At 39.1% G+C, this 10329-nt stretch overlaps 1 protein-coding gene across 1 annotated transcript in view; it reads right to left on the bottom strand.

Annotated features, from left to right (window-relative positions):
- Positions 1-981, bottom strand: part of LOC107686821 (apoptosis regulator BAX-like) — a 14789-nt gene extending 13808 nt beyond the window's left edge. The window contains exon 1 of the mRNA XM_016483948.1: positions 588-981. Coding sequence (XP_016339434.1) covers positions 588-765 — 178 coding nt within the window. The 5' untranslated portion in view covers positions 766-981. The remainder of the gene's footprint in view (positions 1-587) is intronic.
- Between the last annotated feature and the right edge of the window lie 9348 nt (positions 982-10329).

Raw genomic sequence — 10329 nt, forward strand, 5'->3', positions numbered from 1 at the left:
TTGAAAAATAATGTGTTTTTTGAACATTAAAGCATGTCAACATATTCTGTTACACCAAATACACAAAATAATGATCTTTAAAAAAGCGTCATATGACCCCTTTAAACATAAAGTTAAGTGGTTTTCATTACCCATTTTACTCTTAGTAATTTAATAATTTAATACATTTCATAATTTAAAAGTTTAGTGCAGAAGTATCGAATCGGTATCGATATCGACGATACTGCCTTGAAAAATATCGGTATCGTATCGAAAACAAAATAAGGGGTATGGCTCATCCACTATTTTTGACACGCCCCGACATACGTCAGACACGCTTAGTATGACGTCACAGGAAATTCCATAACTGAAACGAAACGTTAGAAAATGATTATAAGCCTAAATAGGAGACACACTGAACTCATTTAACTGAAAATCACCATATACCATCACCGTGACATCGCTCATTGTAGTATGTAGCTCTATGAAGATGTTTAGAAGAAAGAGTAGTCTTCAGTACTAACAGCGTGACGTCACGCCGAGTGCAAAGAGCTCGAAATGGATGGCTAGTTCACTCTAATTCGTTTAAAAGTTGTTCCTCATCTTACCTTCACCACCTGCAGCCCCCCTCGACTCGTTTTCGTCTACCCTCTCTCCGTCGTTGGCATCTGCCATGGTTTTATTCAGCACAAACACCGCAGGCCCAAGTGATAGCTTGCTAACTAACGTTAGCCGCACCAGTTTAACAATTTCTGAATCCGCTAATTTCACAGTTTCCAACAACATACAACATAATCTAGTCAAGTTATCGACGCTTGTGGTTATATATCCTCCCCGGGAGCACCATTAAAATGATAAAAGCATGCTATGCAAGTAAAAAGTTGTCTATAAGCTCTAAGAAGAGCTCCACCAATCCATAGGAGCGCTTTAAACATGGAAATAACGCGGAAATGGAGAAGGCAACAAGGGCAGATTCGCTGCTGTGCCAAGAACGAACCACAAGTGTGCATCTTTCCGTTATATAAGTTATTTTACAAACCAATCAAATATATTTGTTTTATTTATTTATTTATTTTATTATTATTATTATTATTATATTACTACATGAGTCTTACTAAAACCCACTTAGAATCACAATGACATTTATTGCCCACAGTAGACAAGATAGACAAAATTTACAAAAAAAGTCTATATACTGATACAAGTGGGGTTTTTTTTGTTTGTTTGTTTGCATAGGTTCACACACCAGAAATGTATTTATTCGTTTATTCATTATGTATTTATTAGTTTTAGATTAATATTTATTCAGAGGCTTTGGGAAATAACTACATGTTTTAATTATTTGGTTTTATGTAGAGGCTTGGGGAAATAAATGCTATATTTTAATACTAGACATTCCTAAATCACTTTATTAGACATACCAGACCTATTGAAGACGTTTTCCTCTACGATTTGCGCAAGTAGCTTATTCTTCCAACAGGTTTTCTCTTCTGAAATGCAGTGATTGTTTTTAATATGCGAACTGATATTAGAATTTTAGACGGTAACCACATTATTCGCCACAAGATGTCGCTATAAGACTGAGGACCATAACAACGACGTCGGTTCCGTTGCCTTGCAAACATCAACAACAGTTTCCTAAAACATGGAATTTACCTAAGCAGGGTGAGGATAGAGAAAACTGGTTTTATGTCATAATATTACAAAAAAAAACATGTACGCCTACTTTTGGTGAATTGCAGGTACTACCTGTGATCAGAGGTGCCGCTATTGTTTCTGGGCCCCCTGAACAGCATATTGACTAGGGCCCCCACTGTAGAAATCATGTTCCGGGGGGGAGAAAGTAAGACTGTAGCTGTCAATCAAATATATCTAAAAAAAATAATAATAATAATAAAAATCAGCCCCACTTTGGCACAATTTAACAACAGCTGATACCTTACCTCATAAAGCACCAGCATTTTCTTAATAACCTGCCAGGTTCTTTTTGAACAAAACCAACCCAGCCCACTGGACTATGCATACAGAGATTGATTAGCAGGTAGGCTTAGCCTAACCAATGTACTCAGTTTAGGGTAGAGGATAGGTGTGTCTAACTGCTAGATTACCACTACAAAAGAAAGATGATACTGGTGAAGGAAAATCATCTAATCTACCCTCAACTTGTACATGCTTTTTCTCAGTGTATATACAAATACATAATTTTTGTTTTTATTTGTAACATTTAATATGTGTCCTTATTCTAGCTCTGTTTTGTTATAAGATAACCATGTAAAATATAAGTTTGGTACTTCTGCAGACACTGTAGTGACCTGTAAATGTCAGATGTCTACATTTGCCATTTCTGAGATGAATGTTATTGAAAGTGGTGATATCATGGAGTGTTTTTTGTACAGCATGTGAAAAAACAAAACTTGCTTCACTCCCAGACCTGAAAGCAACCTCACTGAAATCCACAGTGAAAATGTTCACTGTGCCCTTGACCAAGTCATGGAAGGTGGGCTGGCTCTGTACACCACAGACAGCTTTGGATTTAACAAAGCAAATAGATTATTTAAAATGCATTCTAAAATTTTTACTGTTATCATACTCAACTATCCCATTTGGGTGAAAAGTACACTCCAATATTTAGCCTATAGTATGAATAATAAAACCATTAGACTTGCGAAAATTAACACTTTTAATTTTATTTATTTTTTTGTTTACATACTCAAATAAGCCTGTCTAATAAAAATCCATTTCCAAACACACAGTAACATTTGAGACGTAAAAAAAAAAAAACTTGATTACTGGAAATAGTATATTCACAGATTTTGAAAAAAATAAATTAGAAAGTGTTATTAATGTTAAATGCAGTGTATTGTTAAGTAAAATTTTTGATGTAATACTACCTGAAAGGAGTCGGATCAGAGGGAGGGATGGTGGGCCAGGCCCGTGTGGTGGAAGATGGCCTTGTGCCAGAGGTAAACCAGGGCAGAGTTGTCGGAGCAAGAGGCCAGGGCGGGTCCGGCAGAGCAGGAGGCCACCACAGCAGAGCAGATGGGACAGTAGATCCCCACGGCGGAGCAGATGACCACAATAGCAGAGCAGACGGGAGCGAAGATCCCCACGGTGGGGCACATGACCACCAGGGTGGAGCTGATGGAGCGGAGGACCACTTCTGTGGAGCTGATGGTGCAGGAGACCACCAAGATGGCTCAGACTGGGCTGTAATAGAAAGTACAGAGAGGTTAACAGCGGCATCTGCAGCCGTAACGGGACAAACAGAGAATTCAGGAACGGCCTCCCTGGCCATGACAGGGCATACTGAGAGTTCAGGAATTGCCTCCTTGGCCATAACAGAATAAATAGAGAGTTCAGGGATGGCCTCCTTGGCCGTGACAGGACAGGCAGAAAGTTCAGGAGTGGGCGCCACCGCCCAGAGAGGAGCTGAAGTGGACTCCTCAGCCTTGGGAGGTTTTGCAGCCAAAGCCACCACCTCGGGAGGAACTGGAGTGGGCTCAGGAGCGGACTCCTGGACTGGAACGAACTCAGGAGTGGACTCGTAGATTGGAGCGAGCTCTGGAATGAAATCAGAGGGCTCTAGAGTGGACTCAGATGGCTCCCGGACTGGAGCGGACTCTGGGGTGAACTCTGAGGGCTCCCAGACAGGAGCGGACCCTGGGGTGAACTCTGAGGGCTCCCAGACTGGAGCAGACTCTGGAGTGAACTCTGAGGGCTCCCGGACTGGAGCGGCCTCTGGAATGAACTCTAAGGGCTTCCGGACTGGAGCCGTTTCATGAATGGACTCTCTGAAGGCTCCCGGACTGGAGCAGGCTCTGGAGGGGACTCTGAGGGCTCCCGGACTGAAGCAGGCTCTGGAGTGGACTCTGAGGGCTCCCGGACTGGAGAGGGCTCTGGAGTGAACTCTGAGGGCTCCCGGACTGGAGCGAGCTCTGGAACAACAGGAGTGGGTCTTGCTGCCCTCCTCCTTCTCGATCTTCGCTTGTGAAAGAACGACAAAGCCTCACTATTCTCTGGGGAAGTTAAATCTGACTTGAGATTCTCCAGGGGCATTGCAACAGGCACAGACTGACCGGATGGAACCACTAAACTGCGATAACAGAGAGAGTCAATAAAACCCCAAGAGTCAAGAGTCTTCAGTCCCTCCATCTCCCACAGAGGCAAGGGGTAATCCAAGCATTCATTAAAAATCTTGTTGAGCTCAGAATTACAAAGTTCCAGTCCTACAGCCAAAGTCCAAAAAGTCTGTGCAAGACTTCCTACTCCCATCCCCTGTTGACGAAGAGCCGCCAACATCTGGAGCAGAGCCTTCCGCTCCTTTTTAGAAGCAGGAGAAAGAACTCAAATGCCCGTAATTCAAAAGTCAGTGAAGACTGGCTAGCTACTGGATCTGAGATGATGGCTGCAGTATTCTGTCACAAATGGTCATTCTGTCACTGATAGTCACTGCAGTCACCCGGATCCAGTACGTATCCAGCTCAGATGGTGGATCTGTTCCTAGAGACGACCTCTACAGCCCTAAATGTCAGCGGAGATCAGGACAACTAGATAAGCCCCAGAGACAGATCCCCAGTGAAGACCTTGTCTCCTAGACGGCCATCGGGACAAGACCACAGGAACCATATGAGTACTCTGCACAATCTGACTTTGCTGGGCCACCGGGACAAGACCACAGGAACCAGATGAGTCCTCTGCACAATGTGACTTTGCTGCAGCCTGGAATTGAACTGCTGGTTTCGTATGGCCAGGGGAGAACTGGCCCCCCGACTGAGCCTGGTTTCTCCCAAGGTTTTTTCTTCATTCTGTCACCGATGGAGTTTGGTTCCTTGTCCCTTTCCCCTCTGGCTTGCTTCGTTGGGGACACTTAATATCAAGCGATATCGTCAACTTGATTGCACAGATACTATTTAAACTGAACTGAGCTGGATGATGACATCACTGAATTCAATGATGAACTGCCTTTAACTGAAAATTGAGTGTTTACTATTGTCACTTTGCATTACTGACACACTATTTTCCTATTTAATACTGTAGAGTTGCTTTGACACAGTCTGTATTGTTAAAAGCGCTATATAAATAAAGATGACTTAACGACAAAATGAACTCAGATGCAATATGAAGATCCAAAAGCAGCATTTATTATCCACAACAAAAGGTCCAAAATACAAAGCAAACAGCAAAAAAACACAAAGTAATCCAGAAGGCAGTAGTCGACAAAAGAAAACACATAGTGCAATACTGCAGCAAACTAAGATTAACAAAACATGGTATTTATAGGGACACTAACAAAACTAAATGACACACACCTGGAAAACAATGAACCTGATAGACAGAGCAAAGGGTGATGGAAGTCCACAAGCAATAACAGTGACCTGGGAGGAGTGCCCTCTGGTGGCTGTCATGGCCACTCCAGCCAATGGCTGTGAGTGTTACTTTTTTACTATTTTTAATAGTGTGATTTTAGATGACTTGTATTAAAACCAGTAATCAAATCAGGCATCATAATAAATATTAGTTAGAATAATATTATAACAATATTTAATAATACATTTTAAAAACTACATAAACTAATAATAAAATGTACTGTCCCTGTTTGTTTGTTTTTTTTCATAGATAATACAAAGTGAGATTTCAATGTTTTTTTAGCCACTGAACTAGGAAATGTCTCCAGTTTCAATTTCAGAAATGTGGTCACCTTAATTTAAATGCGGTTGTCACTTCTGAAACTCTATATTGTGTAAGTGGCCTATAGAGTAATTAGCAAAATAGTATCTAAAATATAAGTTATTCAGTATTAACTTCCTATTTTTACCATCTTTTACTGGTCAATTAATTGCTTTTTTTCTAGACTTGTTAGCTAAATACTGGGTTTCTAATTCTAAAATCACTTTGGCTATTTAAACATAACATTTAAACATATTTTAAATTATTATTTATTGGCTGCGAAAAATAAATTATACAGGATAAAAACTTGAAAAGAAAAAAGAAAAGATTAATTGAAAATGAGTGCAGTAAGATTACTGATGCCCAATATTGTAATTTTTTTTCTGTGACCCCACTAGGAGGAAAACATCCTCCCCAGCACACACAGGATGTACAAGCTCTCCCTCCAAAAATTCCAAACTTAGTAGTCCCACGGTGGCCAGTCCTCAGCATTATCATAACCATAACTGTAACCATCACACACACTTACACACTGCCTGGAGCCAAACAGGGTTAGAAATGATGCTTTTGGCCATCACGGTCCTTGAGATTTGTGGGATGGGAAGTTGTGGACAGTTAATGGAAAGGATGTTTCTCTTCGTTCTTAGTGTAGACCCTTCATCTTCAAATGATCTGCAGTCTCCAAATGACCTTCAGTTTACTTTACTTGACTGAGCCTGTGAGAAAATATTCAGACCATCCTAAGAACAACTAGGCTGCGTGACAAGCCTTCACTTTGACCGTTTGGGATAGATTGCAAGCTGATCCACCAGCCTGTTTCAATTTAAGCTGAAAATTGTGACAGGAAATATGGGGGATAAGAGGAAGTGGTCAGTGTATGGGAACTTGTTAATGGAACTGTTTCAGATTGGGGTAAGGGCAGTAATGGACAAATTTCCCATGGAGAGTGCATTAGCACTACCACAATGTTTATATTCCATAATTTATTAGTGGTCGTCCATTTCTGAGATCACATTCTCAGTACACAGTATGAGATCTTACATGTATAATGATCAAAAGATTTGATACCTTTTACATAAATATCAATATTTTTGTTTTCCTTCTTTCTGAAAGGAATGTTGCAGGATTTAATGCATTTGTGGCACTGGACCTGGATAAATATTACAATACAAACTGTACACTAAAAAATAATAATAATAAAGTTATAAAGTAAAAAACAAAAAAAACAAACAAAAACAAAAAAACAAACAAGGATTATTGGAATGTTTTTTTTTTTTTACTACAAAATACAAATTTTAATGTGTTACTTTCCTCTTTCATGGTGATTATTTGTGAAATTTACAAGCAATTGCATTGTGAAAATTGTCAGTGAGTGTCAAAGTAAATCCTACACCTATTTTTTTCAGTGTACAGTACAAAAAAGTCAATAAAATTATTATTATTATTATTATTATTATTATTATTATTATTATTATTATTATTATATAAGCATTCCCTCTGGAATACTTCATTCTGGTTGGTCAATCACAGCATTGAAGGGTCCAATATCTGCTATAAATTTGAGTTTAAACCAATTCATACATTTATCAATATATTCCACTAAGAAAAATACAGCCCATTACAATGTACAAAAAACGGGCATGACAAAAAGACAAACACTGCAGCAATGGTAGGCCTACAGTAATAAGTTACAATCTTTTTCAGTCTATATCTGAGACACAATATTTAATATTTATCAAATATCTTTGCGAGAGAACGCAAAAGTTTTGCAAGGGAACGCAAAGTTTCTCGAGGGAACGCAAAAGTTTTGCGAGAGAACGCAAAAAATCTTAGATTGTCATAGTTGTCATCAAGGGCAAAATTAGCTATATAGACCAAAATCATTTTTTGAACCAGGCTGTAAACGTTTTTTTTCTGCTGTAAAGTTGGGCATTTTAACATGAGGAGTCTATGGGATTGACTCCCTTTTGCAGCCAGCCTCTAGTGGCCAGTTGATGAATTACAGTTTAAGTCACTTCCTTGTTGGCTTCACGAGAGAGAGCGGGAGGTTGCCGCTTGGTTTGAACAGCCACAAAAGTCAGCCTACTCACAGCCCGTGAGCGTTATGGGAGATGTTTTGAGAAAGCACACCAAAAAAACCCATCCCATCTTCACTATGTTGTGCCAAAATATCACTGTTATCATACCTTTTGTTTCCATATGTTTAATCTCCTGCTTGCTCATAAGTATTCAATTCATTCAATCAATCATATTTGTGCGCAGTACTTAGTTATTCTCGGCTCACAGAAGCTAAGCCAAATGTTCAAGTCTCTGTGTTGTAAAGGGTGGAAATAAACATGGGGTTAGACTGTCAAGGGGTATGTCAGCACAAGCACGAGGGCCTTGGTTCAAAGGTCAGGACAAAGTTTCTGACAAACGGGAAATGGTGGTGGAGCTTAGCGATCCTGTTGCTGCTGAATTCCCAGTGGAAAGATTTTTTTTTCCTAAAATATACTTCAGCCATCAGCTTCCCGGCTTTATCTAATACTGCATCATGCAGCAGAGATTCTGACCACAAATGTTTGTCATTTACTGTGAGAACAGGATTAGAAGTTTAAATATAGTATCACTTGTGGACACAAAAACAACATCATGTTTTCCTTGGCTTGGTTATAGTGCAGATCCAGTAGCATCAAGCTGTCAATGAGAGTGACATATAAACTTTTTGCATTTTAAAACTCTGTGTACTGAGGCAGGGTGGACTGAAATTGACTTTTGTTGATAAGTATAATGACATTAACATTTATAATTTAAGTTTTTCATTGTTTCTCGCCAATTAGAAAACATAACATTTCCTGGGAATGGAACATTAAGGAATGCAAAAGAACACTTCGATTCCAAATCTCAGTTGGCACTTTTGTTGGTATTTTGTTAGGAGATATTTGAACTGATGGCATCAATGACATCAAACCTAGACTGGCGGGAAGTTTGACGGCTTGAACATTTAAGAGCTATGGAGTAAGAGAAAATGCTGTCAGTTCATACAAGTCATACAAGTTTGGAACGACATGAGGTTGAGTCAGGGACAGATTATGATGCAGCGGTGCTCTGGGCATGAACCGATTAAAGGCCCTCCTCGGCTGAAATTACGTGTTATTGTGAAATATCTCAATTATCAAATATAAGTAAATGCATGCATTTTGCTCCTTTATAGATTGTGTTGATCTATAATAGAGGTGCGCCGATCCGATATTCAGTATCGGTATCGCTCCAATACTGGCATTTTCTGCTGGATCGGGGTATCTGTCAGACGAGGCAGATCCAAATCCAATATTGTGAGTATACTATTCTGTGTTTGTTAAGACACAAACACATTATAAAGCACCATAACGTTTCGTGCACTATATTCCAAGTGTTCTGAAGCCGTTCCATAGTTTAATGTGAGGTACAGATGAATATTTAAGTCAAGTTCGCGTAAACTCTTCTCTCTGCTTCGGCTGTCAGTCATACTCCATTCAGCATTCAAACTGCATGTTGCCCAGACAGCAGCTGGCTTCGCGCCAGATCTGTTTTAAACCCGGCAAATCCGCGTTACAGTCACATCCGTTTCAGTGCTGTAACACGGATCCAGGCCGGGCGCGGTTTCAGTGGGCGGGAACTACAGTCGCAGAGCGGATCCGGGCCGCGTCCGTGGAAACGAGCGCGCGTTTTTTCTGGAGTTCAAATCAAAACAAGACGTCAAGACGATTGAGGCGGATACAGACTGCTCGCTGTTATCCTCAAAAACCTCACCAAGGTATGTCACACCGTGTGATCAAACTGTTCTACTAATACATTCATTTCTTATTATGTTGTGTACTCGATAACTGAAAGGTTTGGTGTTTTTATTGCTCCTTAGATCTGTGTTGGACTGTAATGTTGGCGAACACTTAGGCCTGTGTTATCAGAGGACTTGCTAACATGAAGAAAACGGTCCAGAGGTCTGTAATTATACGTAATGAATGGATTTTAACTTAATTTAAACTTTAGTCATTTTAACTGCTTCTATTCATTTTAATTGTTTAAGATTGCTGCGTGATAATTAACGTTAGTGTGATGAGCTAGCAATGTCAATGTTTAAGAGCTAACCCTTAAGGCTGCATGCATTTATTTGATCAAAAATAAAGTTAAAAATGTAATATTGTGAAATATTAGTAAAATGTGAAATAACTATTTTCTATTTGAATATATTTTAAAATGTAGTTTATTCCTGTGAATTTTCGGCATCATTGCTGCAGTCTTCAGTGCATGATCCTTCAGAAATCATTCTAACATGCTGATTTAGTGCTGCATTTTTATTGGTACTCAGTTATCAATAATGGTTCTTATTATTATCGTAAAAAAAACGTTTTTGCCTCTTAATATTTCCTGGAAACATTTTTATGATTCTTTGATTAATATAAAGTTCAAAAGAACAATTTATTTGAAATATATATTTTTTGAAACATTATAAATGTTTTTACTTTTATCAATTTAATGCCTATATGCTGAATAAAAACTAATTTCTATTAAATAACACACACACACAAATCAAACATTTGAATGGTTGTGTATCATGGTTTCTGAATATATTAAAGAGCATAACTGTTTTTCAATGTTGATAATAATCAGAAATGTTTCTTGAGCAGCAAATCAATCAGCTTATTGGAATGATTTCTGAAGGAT

The sequence above is a fragment of the Sinocyclocheilus anshuiensis genome, unplaced genomic scaffold, assembly GCF_001515605.1.
Source record: "Sinocyclocheilus anshuiensis isolate Anshui unplaced genomic scaffold, SAMN03320099.WGS_v1.1 scaffold773, whole genome shotgun sequence".
NCBI lineage: Eukaryota > Metazoa > Chordata > Actinopteri > Cypriniformes > Cyprinidae > Sinocyclocheilus > Sinocyclocheilus anshuiensis.